The 19,173-nt window shown below is 40.4% G+C and overlaps 1 protein-coding gene across 1 annotated transcript in view; it reads right to left on the reverse strand.

Annotated features, from left to right (window-relative positions):
* LMBR1 (limb development membrane protein 1) overlaps positions 1 to 5,062 on the reverse strand; it is a 63,300-nt gene extending 58,238 nt beyond the window's left edge. Inside the window, exon 1 of the mRNA XM_052693313.1 lies at positions 4,719 to 5,062. Within this exon, the coding sequence (XP_052549273.1) occupies positions 4,719 to 4,781 (63 nt within the window). The 5' untranslated portion in view covers positions 4,782 to 5,062. The remainder of the gene's footprint in view (positions 1 to 4,718) is intronic.
* Between the last annotated feature and the right edge of the window lie 14,111 nt (positions 5,063 to 19,173).

The following is a 19,173-nucleotide window of genomic DNA, read 5'->3' on the forward strand; positions in this document are numbered from 1 at the left end:
CAAGTTTAGAGATACCTATTGATTCCAAATGGATCCACCACCACTGATCTTCAGTATCAGCAGCCAGAGGATGACTCACTGCTTCACAAGTACAAAACAGCACACATGTTTACCAGTAAAAGTGTACTTTTAAGATAATACGATGCTGTGAGCATTTTATATATATATATATAATTATGTTATTATGTGCAATCTTCTGTCTTGTTTCTCATGCCACTGCCACAAGTACTCCTTTCTCTCTTTCCACCCCCCACCTTCCCCCCCAAAGAATGTTTTGGAAAAAGGGCGATACTGAGAAACCTAAGCAAAACCATCTTTGAGATGCAAGCAGCAGTTCAACTTATAATGTACTCCACAAATATTCACCGCAAGGATAAAAGAAGAGAAGAAACATTAGTGAATAAAATAAACTTGCATAAACTTTGAGGTTCTTCTTCTACATGAATTAGAGTAATGCAGTTACTGCTGGCATTTGTCCCCTATATGGCTGTACAACAAACCAGAAGACGTTTTACAAAAAACAAAAACATCAGTTGTTTTTAACAAGCTGTTTTTAAAAATTACCAGTGCTGCTAGTCAGCATATTCCTCTTGGCCCACAACCAGAATATCATCACTTCTGGCATAAACACCGCTCTGCAAGGACCACAGCTATTGTCCAGAGCAGAAGCTGAAGGAAGCAGAACTGGTCACAAACAAGAGCAGGCTGCCAGCAGGCACACAGCACTCCGGGGAATCGCTCTCCCGACAGCCACATACGGGACAAACACCAGCAGCAGCCACACACCAGATCCTAGTGAAGAATCCTGAACACCTCTTTACCCTGAAACACAACAAGAGGATAGAAAGTATCAATAGAAAGCAAGAGAACAAAGCTGTTTCAATATTTGCTTATACTTGCATGAAGGAATTAAAATAGCATTTTTGTGTTCAAACTTCTTCTGCCAGGAAAGGGTGGTCAGGCACTGGAATGGACTGCCAAGGGAGGTGGTGGAGTCACCGACCCTGGGGGTGTTCAAGGAAAGACTGGATGTTGTGTTGAGGGACATGGTTTAGTAGGAGCTATTGGGAATAGGTGAACGGTTGGACTGGGTGATCTTTTAGGTCTTTTCCAACCTTGTTGATTCTATGATTCTATGACTGACTTCCCCCCTTCCCCCCCATGTCATATTTAGTATAATTAATCATTTCCAAATCTATTTTGCTTTTTAACTAATGACTCCACAGTCACCTAGTTATTTTCCTCCACATTTTCCCCTCACTCTATACATAAGCACAGGCACACCACTGATTTTGTCAAAGAAGCCTCATAACCAAGTGCATGTGTGTGATTTTATAAACTGAAAATTTTCTAAGCAGAAGAATGCTATCAAGAATTAGCAAACTTAAAAAAAAAAAAAAAAAAAAAAACAACTAATATTGCAGAATAGAAAACTCAAAATGGGAACAAATATTTTTCAAAGCCAGAGGAACAAAGAAACTGAACCCCCCCACTTAACTACTTCAAGTTTGGCTGTGAAAAGTTATAGCAGCAATCAGGACATTTTAATTACGTTGTATAAACAGATGTAAAAATAGGACACAAGCAAAAATCAACGCCCCAAAAGCTTACATAGCTTCCATGGACGTGCAAGAACTCAACAAACAAGAAATGAGTCAAAGGATCAAGAAAGGTACACTAAGTGTACAACAAAGACAGCAGTAGACTAACACACATTACCTGGCATTTATGTATTACAATACTTGCGCATGCATGCTGATCAAATAGAGAAGGCATGCTGCCATGCTCTGCTGATTTGCAGAACGATGCAACCAGAACAGAGCACGAGTTCAGCTCCGTGAGGGCAGGGCTTCACCCGACTTAGAGCAAACCCATTGTTCTGTCATGTCTCATGTTTCCAATGCTGGGTCATCAATCTCCACATTTACCTTATAGAATTCTAACTACAAGACTGACAGTTGTTTGTTCCATTAAGCATTCCAAACAACAGGCCCTACAAGCAGCAGATTAACCCAGATTCAGTACGATTCTTGAAACGTGAGAGACCTGACCTCTTGTAAGGAAGGGATCATCCTCATGAAGCAATAGAACAAGGCAGGCTATTCTCGTGCAGACAGGTACTCCTGAAAAACCAGAAACCATCCCGACACACCAAACAAGTGGCTCAGAGGTGGATGCACCTAAATTTAATCACACGTTAAACCACAGGGAAGGTCACCTCAAAAGCAGATTAAAGATTTATTTTATTTTTTGAAAAGTCTTTAATTATACTTGCTTGATCCATAAACATACATCAAATACATTTCTCCTTCAATGGAAAAATTATCAGAAGGTGGCACTTACAGGGAAAAAAAAGTCAAACACTGCCAGCTGAAGGGCAACAAGCCTTTGTTTTACATTACATAGGAAAACTTCATGGAAACTCAGAAGCTTGCTTGCTCTGAACACAGATGAAAGAGAAGTGAAGCATTTCACTGAAGTAAAGGTTTGCATGCCTTTAGGAGTCCTTTTAGAAGCACGATCTAGAAACTCCAAAACCATTCAAAGAGGATGAATACAATTCACAAAACAGAAGAGAAAGGAGTTTTCTTTTCAACTACGTCAAACTTGCCCTGATTTCCTTCCTCTCCTGAATGCATCATTTTGGCTTCCAGTAGAGGTCATGCCACAGAACAAGGTCTGCAAAGTCAGGAAGATATCAACAGATTCCATAAGCTCAAGCTGTTTCTGTTAACATACAGGTTTCCTCCACTCTGATACTGCAAAAACTTCAATTCTTTCATTTACCACCCCAGTGATCCCACTCCACCTGCAGCTGGAACAAAAGCCTCATGCACATCAGACAGCAGAACACATTCCCTCCTTCAGTGAAGGCCCACACCTGTATCCACAGCACAAATGTTCATCTACATGTTTGACAACATGATTTTCACCATGCAGCTTCAAGACCAGCCAAAGCAGAACTAATTGCACAGGCTGTAAGCATAATGGTACATGTAAACAACATGCTCTGTGTATTTCATTATCTGTAAGCTAACAAGAGCAACAGGAGGCCAGACAACATGCACTCTTGCAATACACTTCTGAAGCTGTGCAAGTGCTACAAGAAATGTGCACACAACTGCAGCCTTCATAGAGAAATTAAGGGCAAGAACACAACACTGTGTGTGTTTTAAAAGTGAAAACTTACTATCCTCACTGATTAAGCAATAATGTAGAAGGCTTTTCACCAAACCAAAGATCAAACTGTAGCTGGACAAAAAGTTTTTGCCAAATATTTTTTCTTCACAAGCAGCAGCACTGCACTTCTGAATTGTGCATTCTTGCTTTCCCTTGTGAATACTTATGTGACTACACCAATAGGAAGAATTACTAGTTGCTCTTAGAAGAGCTGCAAAGCTTCACAGAAGTAGCTGCAGTATGCATTAGTTAGTTCTTTAAGAATTCAATACACTTCAATGAATTAATGAAAAGAATTGGTTCCCTACGTACATAAACAGTACATAGCACACAAGGTGTCAGAACAAGACTTTGGGGACAAAAGCATGAGATTCAGCACACAAAAAAAAAACTCAAATGGTAAAACGTACACTGGGAAACTATTCTAGTACCCAAAAGAGCTGCAAGATTTGTGTATACACTTCTGCTTTCATTACAGAGGACATAAATACTTCCTTACAGAGAAGTATTAGTCTCTCAGTGCTCCTCCACAGGTCACGGCTCTCCTGACATACCTAACATCCATTCACACAAACAGGAAGAGCCAGAAAACACTCCAAAACACCAGCTCTCCTCATACCAACGTGAGTTGCACTCTCAAGAAAAAGGTATTCTGAAAGTGTAATACCACAGCACGAGAAAGTTAGTGTTAACACATGGATTTTAAAGATACAGAGATTATCAGACTAGGGATCCAGTCAAGTCTCTTATTAAATAACCGAGTTACGTAGGCCTATGGCAAAATTGACAATGACATTTAAGACTGCTTCCTCATACAGCTGAAAAACACTCAAAGCTAAATTATGAGATTATATTTTTATTCAAGAAATCTCCTAATACTCACACAACAGTATCTGCAAAAAGAATGCAGTTAACCCATAAGAGTTAGGATGGTATGTGGCAAACCAAAACACTGCCTCCTATGTGCAACAAGAGATAAGCCCCACCAGAACACCCCAAGGGCTTTGAATAGCCCTGCAAATAATGATGAGGCAATCCGGGAGGAAACCACAACAGCTCTCTCCATCTGCATGTAAGGCGCAGGGCTGAGGAAGATGGGACAGCACAGGTGCTGCTCTATGGGCTGTATTCCTTCACCCAGAGACGGACCTGAGAGATGTGAGCAACTGTGAAGGTTATACAGCGAAGGATGCGCGTTCCTGCAACCGGAGGAGGGTGCGAGCAGCACAAGCAGCGCCATCGGAACCCACACGTATCCTCACGGACACAAGGCTGCACTTAAAGGCTAAGCTGCGCAGCACAGCACGCACGGGCTGCTCAGAAGCACACCTCTACACACAGCTGTACGCACACAGCCGCATCCACGCTCACATCGCGCTGCCCCGCCTTGCCGGAGGCACACAGAGAACGCGATGCCGCGGGGAGCCCGGCGCAGGGCCGGGCACGGAGGAGGCCGAGCCGGAGGGCAGCACGGCTGCGAGGAAAGCGGCTCTCGGGAAGGGTCGGGAGGGGGAAGGGCCGAGGGTGACGGCGCGTACCGTGTACTCCCGCACTTGGCTGTGGAAGTTCTGCTCGCGGATCGACACCTCGTCCGCCTCCATCCTTCATAGTCCCGCGGCCCCCGCTCGCAATGGCGGCCGCCGCCGCCGCGCCTGCTGCTGTCCTCCCGGCGGCGGGCGGGCCACCATGGCCGGTGGCAGCGCCCGCTGCTCCCCCCGAGCCCGGCCGGCGATCGAGAGACTCCAGCGACGATCAGCTCCGCCGCTCTGTCAGCGTGCGATGGGAGGCGGAGGAGGAGGAGGAGGAGGAGGAGGAAGGGCGGGCAATGCCGCCTCAGCTCCTCCTGCTGCGTCACCACGCAGCGACAGCGCGCACACCGCGGCCGCACCTCCGAACCGCCCGAGGGAGGGGAGGAGCCAGTGGGCGGAAGGGGGCGGGGCTCCGTGTTGATTGACAGGAGGAGGGCACTGTGCCTGGGAGTCTGCCTAGCAGGAAGGCGGGAGCTGGGCGGGGACGGGGCGGCTTCACCTCTTGTTTGCTCTCGTACGTGGTATCTGTGGAAACTGTCATTCTGTGTATGCTTCTCTCCTAGCCTCTGTCCCGTTTTCTTGCTTAAAAGAACATATCGAAGTGTTTTATTAAATTTTATCGTTAGAAAAGGGGGAATGGTTTTAAACTGAGACAAGAGAGGTTTGGTTTAGATGTTAGGAGGAAGTTTTTCACACAGAGGTGGTGAGGCACTGGAACAGGTTGCCCAAGGAGGCTGTGGATGCCCCGTCCCTGGAGGCATTCAAGGCCAGGCTGGATGTGGCTCTGGGCAGCCTGGTCTGCTGGTTGGCGACCTGCACACAGCAGGGGGTTGGAACTGGATGAGCACTGTGGTCCTTTTCAAGCCAGTCTATGATTCTATGAAAAGTCATCTTCGACTTTGATGCATTGCTTGAAGTTCTGAGTTTACAAAGAACTGCCTTCTGCTTCAGCACAGCTGCAGTTTCATCCTGGTTATTTCCGCACTTTCAAAGACACACGAATTTTGCAGGCAAGAATCGCAAAGTGAGTGTAAGAGGTGAGAAAAATCCCACCTGTCCTTCTGAAGTCCACTGCCTGTGCAGGGAGAGTGTCTCAGTACTTACTGAGACCTTAGCAGTGCAAAAGGACCACTGAATATAGATCTGGAGGAGCAGTGAGAGCAGCGTTTTTGACACAGTTCTTGGGAAAAGCTGTCCTGCTTCAAGCAATTCAGTCCACAGCACTAGATTGTATCTGGCAGATAACGTAATTACTTTTTCGTGTTTTCTTCCACTACCCCCCCTTATCTTCAGTCATCTCTTTTTCTAGGGGTGCTCTGTGCTGAAAGCGTCTGTAGCTGCCAAGATGACTTTTGCATGAGACTAGCTTGTGAGAAGGGCTTGCTCCAGACTAGAGAGAACAATCAGAGATTAAGCCTGCAGTAAGCAGGTAAGAAATACACATACTGATATGAAGATGAAGAAGGAGCATGGTTGAAGTTCCAGCTGTAAATTCAATTTGAAATACACCCAACAAGTAGATACAGGAAGTAATTTGTTTCACATCACAGACTGGAAAGTTCTTTCTTTCATTTCTAGCAGCTGCATCATCAGAAACTTGAAACATATTTATATTTGCTGAAAAGACAGAAAAAAAAATAGCATAATTCCTTTGTTGGGCAGAAGTTATTGCTCAGTTCCAAGGTTCCTGCACCACAAAGGAAGGTCACAGTAGCCACCACTGCAAAAGCTATTTATATGAAAGGACATGCAGTCTTGTATAGGCTACTGTAACAAACTGATGAGAATGTTTAGGGACAAACACACTGATGTAGGCTCACCAGTACGAAAGTAATATTTGAAGCATACCAAAAGAAAAACACAAAATACAAAATGAAGCCTGAGGTATCTTTATGAGTAGGTAAAAGACTGCTGGAGGCTTTCATCCATACCTCAGACACAGAGAAAAAAAGATAGTGTTGGAACTGTCCTCAGTGATTATTTTGACCTCCTCAGTGAGCCTTAGTTTGTTCTAAGTGTAATCAAGAAATTTTTCTCAAGTTGCCAGTGTAGAAGTACATGCACACCCAAAAAGAGTAATGAAATGCAGACTATTAAAATGACTCGTAGTAGTGCTTAACCCCTGTGTGTAAGAGTTGAGAGGATTTAATAGATTGTTTGTTTTGTTCTTTTTCAGCCTTTTTTTCTACCTTGTTTTTCAGAACAGTTTTTCTACCTCAAGATAATACAGTATTCTTAATCTCAAATGAAGGTTTTACGTACACTGGGTTAACTGAGATACTCATGAAAAGATGCTGGGATATTCAAGCTAATAAGTTGAATTGGCTAAAATTGAAATCACTAGAGCTGGAACTGCTTCACTGGGAACATTCTCATAGAATTTGTCAATGAATTTTAGATCACCCTTTTTAACTGTAAATATGAATTGGTACCATTTACCAAGCAACGTTGGAATAAGTGATGCTTCTTTTCATCATCATTCAGCCAAGTGCAGTTTTGAATAAACAGAAAATGGAGCATTATTCTGTCAATTGATATGACTACTCACATTATTACATTCCAGATGCTACCAAAGAATTGGCCAGACTGAAACCTAATGCCCAACTTATTCTGTTGTTGAGAACAATCACTGATTTTATATGGAACTTGGGGCAGACACATGCCACAGATGATACCCAGGACCTTACATATTCAGAATCTATTTATGGAGGAGAAAAAAAGATTGAAAAGTTAGAATAAGTGGTATAAAACAATATATATATATATATCATTATTATGCACATTAAGAATATTTCTTGGTTGGCCATTGCAAAGTATGTATTTTATAAGTTAAATCACAGCAGTCATTACATTGTAACTTAAGAAAGCAAGATCAATCAGTCTTGAATCTGGATTCAACTTCAAATACTGCTGACTGGTTTCGTTTTTATTCATACCTTCTCTCTATTTTCTATTTGTTTTCTTTTTCTTTATGAAACAAGTGTGATTTTTATTGTTGTTCCAAATATTCCCAGACTGCATCTTTTCACTGGTCAACACAGTAGCATTAGCTCCCCCTCTAATATATGCCACAAAATTGATACAGTCAAGAAAAAGAACTTCAAATTAAAAATGAGAATGCTATCACAAAAATTGGATATAAACTAGTTCAGTACAGATCCACATAGGTACATGCTGGATTTTGTATATGTATGTATATATTATCCCCAAAAGTAAAATGTAAAAAACACATCAAAGTAATATGGTTTTTCATAAGCTTTCAAAATGAACATTAGAGTAAAATATCTCCACTATTGTTACCAAAGGACACTGATAACGTGGAGTTACTGAATGCTCTCTTTGCTTCATTGCTAAGATTGCCCCTCAGGAATCCCAGACCCCAGAGGTAAAAAGCTGGGGAAAGGAACTGTTTCCCTTTGTCAAGAGGATCTAGTCAGAGATCAACTAGGTAAACTCAACACACACAGATCCATGTATTTTAATGGGATCCACCCACGAGTGCTGAGAGAGCTGACAGAACTGCTCTCTATCATCTTTGAAAGGTCATGGAGAACAAAGAGATGCCTAAGGACTGGAAGAATACCACTGTCACTGCAGTCTTCAAAAAGGACAAGAAGGAGGAGCTGGAAAACTGCAGGCCAGTCAGCCTCACCTCCATGCATGGAAAGCTGATAGAATAGCTTATTCTGGATGTCATCTCCAAGCAAGAAGATTGTCAGAAGTGGTCAGCAGGGATTCACCACAGGGAAATCATGCTTGACCAATTTGGTAGCCCTTTAGGATGTCATGACAGGGTACATGGTACAAGGGTACACGACAGGCTGGGTACCTGAGGGGAGAGCAGTGAATGCAGTGTACCTTGACTTCAGTGAGACTTTTGGTACTGTATCCCATAACATCCTCATAGGTGAGCTTAGGAAGTGTGGGATAGATGAGCGAACGCTGAGGTGAATTGAGAACCAACTGGCTTGGAGAGCTCAGAGTGTTGTGATCAGCAGTGCAGTGTCTAGTTGGAGGCCTGTAGCAAGCAGTGTTCCCCAAGATCAGCACTGGATCTGGTCTTGTTCAACATCTTCATTTATGACCTGGATGAAGGCATAGCATCCACTGTCAGCTTTGGTGATACAAAGCTGATACACCGGCAGGCTGCCTTTCAGCAAGACCTGGAGAGGCCAGAGAGCTGGGCGGAGAGGAACCTGATGAGGTTCAACAAATAGGAATTGGGAGGAATAGCCATATGCATCGATACAGGTTAGGGACTGACATGCTGAAGAGGAGCTCTGCAGAGAAGGATCTGGGTGTTGAGGGAAACAGCAAGTTGGTCATGAGCCAGCAATGTTCCTTCACATGCAAAAGGAGCAATGGTGTACTGGGGTACATTAAAAAGAGCACTGCCAGCAGGTTGAGGGAGGTGATTATAGAATCATAGAATCATAGAATCGCAAGATGGAAATGACCTGAAAGATCATCCAGTCCAACCACCCTCCCATTCCCAGTACCACAAGCTACTAAACCATCTCTCGTAGCTCCTCATCCAGCGCCTCTTGAACACTGCCAGGGATGGCGACTCCACCACCTCCCTGGGCAGCCATTCCAGTGCCTGACCACCTTCTGAGAGAAGAAGTTTCTCCTAATGTTCAGCATAAACCTCCTCTGGTACAACTTCTGGCCATTTCCTTGGGTCCTACTATTTGCCTGAGAGAAGAGGCCAGACCCTTTTTCATCACAACCTCCCTTCAGGAAGTTGTACAGTGCAGTGAGGTCTCCCCTGAGCCTCCTCTTCTCCAGACTGAACAATCCCAGCTCCCTCAGCCGCTCCTCATAAGACTTGTGCTCCAGACCCCTCACCAGTTTCATTGCCCTTCTATGGACACGTTCCAGGGCCTCAATGTCTTTCTTGTAGTGAGGGACCCAAAACTGAACACAGCACTCAAGGTGCGGCCTCACCAGTGCTGAGTACAGGGGGATGATTACCTCCCTGCTCCTGCTGGCCACACTATTTCTGATGCAGGCCAGGATGCCATTGGCCCTCTTGGCTTCTTCCCCTCTACTCTGTATTTATCAGTAGTCTGCCAGGGTCAATAAATCACCAAACAAAAAAAGAAAAACAAAGTCTCTAGACAAGCCTTGCTTTCATCAGTCTGTCTATTTTGAGCTCAGAAGTTAGTTTCTGACAGGTATTCAGCCAGATTGGATGGATCAAAATAATAAAAACTCACTACTTCTTCTCATGGTATGTTCAATATTTAATTACCATCTACATTAAAAATCATACTTTGCTTCTGATTTGAATTTTACTGCCTTCAGCTTCTAACTACAATTCTTGTTCTGTCCTTCTCAAGTACAATGAAGAACTTTAATACTTGGTATTTCCTGTTAATCATAGCAGTTCACCTCAAAATCTCCTTTTCAGTCAACTAAAAGATTTGCTCTAGGAAAATTTACTCCTTATTTTCAACCATGAACTCATGTGTTGTTTTTTTTTTTTCTTTCTTCCTTTAATTCTTTGCAATCTTTAAACATAGGCTGAATGCCTGTTTAAAGGCATCATCTGTGAGGAGAAGAGTGGTTTGCAGGTAGATCTTGTTGAGCATTCGGACCTGGAAGCTAGGGAAGTTTTGTGGTCCCTTCAGGTTAGTTGGAGTCACTAAATCCATTTTAGGAATATAGTGTTTCCTCACTGAGATCTTGTATCAACCATCAGCAATCCATAATTTCTATTCTGAATCATGGTTTTCCTGGAATATCTCTGGTTCAATAGACAAGATCTTGAATCCTTGTTTTTCGTGCATCCATTGACATTTAATTGAATTTGAACCCATTCTATTTTCTGTTTCCCAAACACTTCAGATTTCTCTGTATAATTACTTTGAATAATAATAATAATAATAATAATAATAATAATAATAATAATAATAAATATAATTATTATTATTATTACTGTTATAACAAATAATTATTAATAATTATTATAATGCAACAGCAATAATAATAATAATAATTGCATTATAATAATCATCTTTGTAACTCACCTCTCTGTTATTTTCCAGTGTTTGCCAACCTTTTCTTTCTTGTGTGTATCATCTGCCAGTGATGTTAGCCGTAAGTAGTTTATCAACTGGAATAAATACTTGCACGGAAAAAAAAAATTGTTTCCTTTTCTACATTTTCATCCAGTTTTGCTCATACTTTTTCTCATCTTTGTGAACTTCCTTAAGTAGTAAATATGCATAATACTTACTGTACTGGTTGGAAATGTTGTTTGCTCATATGGGATATGATCTTGCCAATATCATGTGTTGGCTCCATGGCAACACTACAACAGTATCCAAAAGAGTCATTTAATAGTGAAGCCAATATTTTTTGTGTTAGCAAATAATCATTAGAAGCTTTAGTGTTGTTCTACACTAGTGGAATGACAGCAGCAGCATATGTCAGTCCAACCAATCTCAAACAGTTTTTCTGCTCTTACCCAATACATGCTTTCTATTCTGATATGCTTTCTGCTCAGTGTTTAGTTCTCATCTTTAAAGCACTTACATTGCATGATTTAAAAACAAAACAGTCTCTGCTCTGCTCACACTGCACTATAACATTACATCTACGCAACATTCTGCACTGGCTTTAGAGTTTCACTCATCATTAGATTTTTGGTTTCTTTGCAAGTTTTGCTGATTGCTTATCTTCCATTGTTTCTCTCTTTTTTTAATATTCTCCTTTGATTTTTGAGCCATTCAACACATTTCACTGGACTTCTTCTTACAGCAATTCAATATTGATTGTAAAACTTGACCATGCATTAGCTGTATTATAAATGCAATGCAAATGTCCACCCATACCATCATCTCCTGACTACCTAACATGGCTGTACTCATTGTCCTTTAAAAATAAATAAATAGATAAATAATTGGCAGGACTACATGCTTATTTGGAACTATTCTCAAATTATTTTTCATGACCTCCATATTTTTTCGGCATTCAATTTTACAACAATTTTTTGAGAAAATGGATTGCAATGCCAAATCTTTAAACCATAAAAGCCACTTTTCTATTAGTTAAACCATTTTATTTTTTTCTCTTAAATTTAGTATCTGACTCATCATGACTAAGATAACTGTACTGTTAAATACCACATGGAAGGCATTTCAAAAATCTATCCAGTATTAAACTACAACCATTTTTCAGTTAGGTTCACAAAATCACATATATAAATTTTGTCTTTGACAGAAAGCCCTGCACTTTTTATGAAGGACTTTTATCCAAAATGCTAGGAATTTTAAAGGGAATAAATCATCTTAATTTCTAAAATTAATAGGGGCAAGATTTATTCTTAAATCATGGATACTCATTTCTAATTAAATTCAAATGTGTTTAATGCATCTCAGGAGTGTTAAGATAATAAGTAATCCTTTTCTGGAATTTAACAGCCTCGATCCCTGTCAATATTGGGTGACTAATAAAATATGATGCAGGCGTTTTTTAAATCTTTATCTTTCTCCTCTGTCTCATTAGCAAAATGAATAGGTTTGTTCCACAGGCACCATGTAATTTGGAGAATTCAATGTAGCTCAAGGACATTCCATACAAATTTCAGCAGGTATTTCTTCATGCACTACTCATTCATTGAGTAGACTTTCCCATGTATAAAATGGACTTCCACAATATCTGCCAGTTACCATGCTGAAGTTTTAATTCGATGCGTAAGGTCATTGCTAGTGTCAGAGGCTGGAAGGCCCAAAAGGGCCACTGCAGCTAAGGTCTCCTGACCAGCAGGACTTTGTGCAGTTATCCCGTCAAAGCCTACACTTCAAGCTGAGCTCCAATCATCAGTATTTAATAACAGAACATATAACATCCATCCATTGTACCAGTGGTCTATCAGGAAATGCTGAAACTAGGAAAAGATAATTATGTAACATATGCCAACACTTATTTTCAGTAACAGGCCTCACATATTGCAGACCTTTTACCAAAAATCATGCCGATAATATCAAATCAGCTCATTTAGTTTAAGAGCTTAGCTTCCTTTCTTAAGTAAAGTCATAGCCTCCAAATGATGAAAATATGGCAGGATTTTCAAGACCTGGCACAGTCTTCTGGCATTCATATAAAGCAAAACCTATCTATGGTGAATAGAAACCAAAGCGTTTGGGTGTCTCTAAGTAGTTGAGTGAAGGACTGAGGGATTTCATACTGTCTTCCTAGTGGGAGGATAGAACAAGGAATAGGTTGTGACTCATCCAAGTCTAAGATATTTCCACATTTCTAATTTTAGCTCCTGTAAACCATACATTATACTCAAAGTGTACCCACTTTGGTTGTTTTGGTGGTTTTCTTCGTTGATGAAGATGTTGAAGAGCACCAGTCCCAAGACAGACCCCTGAGGAACACTGCTGGTGACCGGCCTCCACTCAGACACAGAACCATTGCTCACAACCCTTTGGCTGCATCCAGCCAACCGATTCCTAACCTAATCCATTGAACAGCCCAAGGAGGTAATAATACATTTACCTTTGCATTAGTGTCCCTTGGTTTTCCTCTTCCTAGCTAATTCCCCATTTTCTACATAATCTACATTGACATGGCTGTTGCAGTCAGATTTTTCCGAAATTCTGGTCCCACCTTAGCCAGAAAAATACATAAAGCTCTACACATCGTGTAACAAGTTCAAGAGCTTCTGGTGAGCTCACCACAACATACTGACTCTGTATCATCTATGAGAGGACAGAAGTCTGCAGAGCATCTAAAGGGGCACACAGATAAGACGTTTCTCCAATTTTAAAGCAGGTACAGCATTCATTCATTATTTTGTGAAGCTTTTTCCCTTCAAAGCGGTTACCTTGATAAGCTTGCAGCATCTATTTTAACTATTTTCAGTGCTGTTAAGGTTACAAAGAAGTCATGTTTGAGACAGATGGTCTTTTGTTTCTAAATCATATTGTTCTGTTATTAATCACAAATGCAAAGGATAGTACAAAGTTATTGAGGTTTCATTGGGAAACTTTGATAGAAATGGGTTATTTCATCCTGAATAGTAAAAGCCATGGGAAATCATTCAGCAGTTTGTAGGCATTGGTAAAACACTGAGTTCCATGATCCCAGAGTTATCATAAATAGAAAATTATTTCAGACCTACGTGCTGCCCCATTATGCATTTAACACCTGGTTCTCATCAACAAAAGAAGGAAACAACCTCTTTCAGATGAGTCTTCTTCATTCTTCAACTCTATTACCAAAGTGACATTTCATCTCGAATGCATTCAAGAAATCCGTGAAGGAAATAAAAATTGAATGTGACTGTTTTCCCAAATTATACTGCTTGTATTTTCCTTTGCAGTGGTGAAGGCAGAATCTTAGAATGCTCATAGAATCATAGAATCACAAGACTGGAAAGGACCTCCAAGATCATCTAGTCCAACCGTCCCCCCATTACCACTGCTATCAAAACCTTTCCATAACTTTTCCTTTTCATAACCTTTCCAGACTCTCCTCACCCTATCTCAGTTGCACCCTTCACTGGTACATACTTCCATTCTTCTTATTTTTCAGTCAAATAACTGACAGAAGCCTCAGATTTCTACTCTGTGGTCTAAAGAACTATAAATGAATCAAAGCCTATTCTGTCTGCTCATGTTATGAAATGTATCACATAATTTGGCACCTGTAAAGTAATCCCACCAAAGATACTGTGCAATTCAAAGCTTCAGTCCTTCAGTCTCTCCTCATAGCGCACATTCTCCAAGCCCTTCACAAGCCTTGTTGCCCTTCTTTGAACCTGCTCCAGCACCTCCATGTCCTTTCTGCACTGAGGTGCCCAAAACTGAACACAGTACTTGAAGTGAGGCTTCACCAATGCCAAGTAAAGGGGTGGGATTACTTTCCTAGTCCTGCTCACCACAACATTCCTGATCCAAGCCAGGATGCCATTGGCCTTCTTGGCCACCTGAGCACACTGCTGGCTCACATTCAGCCAACTGCCCATCAATACACCAAGGTCCCTTTCCATCAGGCAGCTTTCCAGCCACTCCTCCCCAAGCCTGTAGGGTTGCCTGGGGTTGTTATGTTCAAAATGCAGGACCTGACATTTGGCCCTATTGAAACTCATACAGTTTGCCTTAGCCCATCGATCCAGTCTGTCCAGGTCCCTCTGTAGTGCCTTTCTCCCCTCAGGCAGATCAACACTCCCTCCCAACTTGGTGTTGTCTGCAAACTTACTGAGGGTGCACTCAATCCCCTCACCAAGATCATTAATAAAGATGTTAAGCCACTCCAGGTATCAGAGAAAAGTGCTTGTGAACTACACCCTACACTGAAAGCAATCACAAACTTGTTTTTCTGTCTGGCCTATCCCATTTTAAGTACTGAGAGTAACAGAAAGTGTGAGAAACTATACTGTCCATTTTCTTTACACACATCACAGAGAATTCATGAGTCAAGAAATAACTACAGTCTTCAAATAATAATTCCTGTCCTCACCTGAAATAAGAAATAGTTACACATAACGTCAGCAGGACAAGCTGATGGCATTTTTGGAAGAATTTATTTAAAGGCTCACTCTTGCAAAAAGTTATAAAGTGTACATTTAAAAAATTTTATGAATGTTTATATATTACATCGTATGTATACTTATAAATGATGTGTGTATATTTATATATCTGTGTGTGTGCATGCTTGTTTTTATTTAAAGTTCTCTGAAATACATTGTTATCCTGCAACAAAAATAAACTGCCACGGAATACAGCATTGCACAGTGTCCTCCACAGGATTTCTCTACAAGCATCAAAATACACTGATAGCTACACTGAGTTAATTTGAATTAAGGTATTTATTTTTGTTTCTTTGACAAAATCACTATCTACTGACTTAACTACGGATGGTGGTTTTGCCTTTGTAAAGAAGCAGCAACTTATAGTGTTCTTTTAAATGAGTTTGCATGAGTATGTAGCTAAAAAAAAAAAAAAAGAAAAATGCAGTTTAAGCTCTTTAACGTGTTTTAGTTAATTATTAAAACTGGCAAGTTTAAATAATACAAACTGAAAAAATACTCTACTGAAATACAGGTAAAGTATTACCTTAGCTATTTCCCCTTTTTACTTGCATAAGTGCATTCACACAATCATTGCACCCCAAATCTCTGTCTTTACCAAAGACATGCTATGGAAAAAAAAAGGGGGAACTTGAACTACACAGAAATATATTAAGAACTTCACAATGTGACCTGTAGTTTTTACTGAAATAAATTAATGGGTGGCATGCAGATGCCCAGATGAAGCAGAGCAGTAACAAAACATTAGTAAGCACTTTTAATGTAATTAATTTTTGATATATTACAATTTTTAGCATGTAATTATTTTTGAAGGAACTCCAGAGTAATATTGGATCATGTGTTTATTCCAACTAGTTAGTAAAGAATAAAATGTGACAATATTTTGAAATTTTATTGCAGAATAAGACCGAGTTGTCCATCACAAATAATGATGCCAAGATTTCTCTCATCTGATAATCAGTTTCAATGATTACCTGCTAAAAGGTCAATGCTTGGTACTACAAAATCCCTTGGTCAGCCTAGAATCCAAGTGGGCATTGAAATGTGCTATATAAAGCACCTAGGCTTGCAGTGACCTTGAATCTGTTTCCTTATTGCTGGAGGCTGGGATTGTTCCATGGCTGCATTCCCAGTCTGCATCAAGAGGCTGGTACGAACATCAATCTTTAACACCGGTCTTTAAAACAATTTTTGATGTTGGCCTTGAATAGGTCTAATAATTTTGCTTAATCACCTCTGTTCCAACACAAAAACTGGAATCTAGGCTGACTTCTAATTTTTCATTCTTGTGAAATCCAGCCACAAGCTTCCTGTCTGCCATCAAATATCTGGAATCACAATTAGACAAAATATGTCAGATGCCCTGTGACACCCAATCATCTTTATTGCATAGAAGTTCACTTTCAAGCTTAGTGTAGAACAAATTCCACTTGGTTCAAAGGTCTGTACTTCCAAAGAAAAATGAGAACGCTCATATGCATATTTAAATATGCAGATGTGATGTATCCAATTTGCACTGTCACCTAATGAGAATGACCTTTTCTACTGAGCAGAAACAGCAATTGTTGAACTTGAGCATGTGAAAGTTGTGGTTAAATACAGAATTCCAAATGTCCATCTAAGTAGATCAAATGCTTACTTCTCTTAATCAAAAACAATCATGGTCATATTGAACCCTAAATCATAGAATCATAGGATGGCTTGGGTTGGAAGGGACTTCAAAGATCATCAAGCTCCAATCCCCTGCCATGGGCTGGTTGCCACCCACCAGCTAAGGCTCAGGGCTCCATCCCAACCTGGCCTTGAGCACCTCCAGGGATGGGGCATCGAGAGCTTCTCTGGGCAGCAATGCCAGTACCTAAATGCCCTCTCAATGAAAAATCCCAGTGCTTCTTCATCCTTAGGGAAATCCAATTAGGTTCAGAACTTGAATTTTGCTGCTTAGATCTATTTCTCGTAACACTTCTTGCCTAGCACTCTTCCTATTTGCCAGTCTTTACAAAGAACATCTAAACAATTTCCTCACCATCACTGTAGTGCATGTTAACGCACAGCATATTTATAAGTATTTTGAAAACCTAAATTCAAAAAAAGAGATTTAGCTCAGGACTTAGAGGCAGTTAATATGGCAAGACTGGAACTCAGTTTGACCTTTGTTTTGATCCTGTGTTCAAATACATTAGATCAAGTTTTAGCAATACTCAAATTGAAATGGAGAAAAAGCCATGATCAATTTACCAAGCAGCATTAGAGTCGTATAACCTGTGTTGTTCTATTTCTGTGAATGCCAAAGAAGGGAAACATCTCCTGCATGTAGGTAGCTCGCCTGTAGACAAATAGCATCAATAATTGGCTGTTTTGTTTACCCTCTTTAGTTACCCTCTGTACTGAAACAAAAGGTCAAATTGTCAGTATGCTTGCCTTCCTCTACAGCATACTCTATATGCATGCATGATTGGGGATTAAAGAAATGTAAATTCAAGCAAGCAAACATCTTGGCATATCTTATAGGCAAAAGCACAATTATCTATTCTCTCTGTTGTTTCTTTTTCATTAGGGGACTGCAGAATCTTCCCATAATAGATCAGGTCTCCATATTGTGAGAATTTAGAAATACCTAATGAAAATATGGCACCTACAGTTATGAACTTATAACTGCCAGTGTAAGATCAAGAATAAAACCCTTCCAGTTATTTCTGTAACTGTAATATTCTACACGATACTAACACATACCATCTTCTCCCATGGTTATATACAGGAGAGGAGTGCAGTAAGTTTAACAGTGTGGCTCTGTAAGTGAATCCAAACAGATATGCATTGTCCTAAAAATAAGTATCTTACCTTACACATCAGTGAGGAAGGAGAAAATTCATACTGAGAAAAGAAATTCCAACTATACAGATGTGCACACACATACACAGTTGTATAGAGCCTTGTTATTTATATTAGTTTACTTGTCAGCATGCTATTTTTGCAAAATAATTGAGGAGAACAAGAGACAGAAAGCTCATGATAAACACTGCAACTATATTAAAAGGGGTTTTGTAATTGTTCTTATTTTCACCTGTGTTTCAGAATCTATTTCATATGTGGCACAGGTGTTAATACGGATGGGTACAGAAAGACCAGCTGTACTTGTAAAGTAATGAATTCTCATTTAAATCAACACGGGAACTAACTGTCCCACCAGCAGGATTTCCTGACACAGTACATTTTTGTAATCTGCTAATGGAGCCTTTTCATAACTCATTTAACCTAGTTGCAGCCTGTACTGCCATTGGAAAGGGCACTTCCCTTTCCTATTGCTGTCTACCTCTTTCTGAAGCCAAAAAACAAATAAACAAACAAAAAAAAAAACCCTGATCCAGGACCAGTAACAATTTATTAATTACATTTGGATCAAATCTTGGATTTGGTGAATTATGCCATAAGTCCTGGTGTTAGCATAAAGAAGGGTAAGGAAATATATTGCCAGGACAAGTAAGGCAGAATGTGTTATCCTGTAGCAGCTGCAAAAAAAATAATAAGTTGATCTGTAAAGTTAAAGATTGCCTGAAAGAGACATTACCAGGTATAGGAGTATATTAGAGTGGCTTCCAGAGTCAGGTATGTGCCAGACTCAAATATGAGGTTGTTAGAATTTGTATATGCATGGTTTTGTTTCACTGCCCCATCCTTTGGGCAGCAAAATGCCAAATACTCTCTGGCTGCCTTAAACAATTGTCTGCAGCTGTCATGCAAAGCTGCCTCTTGAACCAGTGGAGATCTCATCATCTGGTTAATGGAGATTGGGGTGCTGTCCATCTCATTCTGAAACTGAAGTTTAAAATGAGTTAGATGAGTTTTCCTCTTGAAGTGACTCCATCTTGTCTGGCAGAGCTAAATCGGTGCTGCAGTTTCAAAGCACTTTGTGGGAAC

Source organism: Tympanuchus pallidicinctus, unplaced genomic scaffold, assembly GCF_026119805.1.
Source record: "Tympanuchus pallidicinctus isolate F22 unplaced genomic scaffold, pur_lepc_1.0 scaffold3, whole genome shotgun sequence".
NCBI lineage: Eukaryota > Metazoa > Chordata > Aves > Galliformes > Phasianidae > Tympanuchus > Tympanuchus pallidicinctus.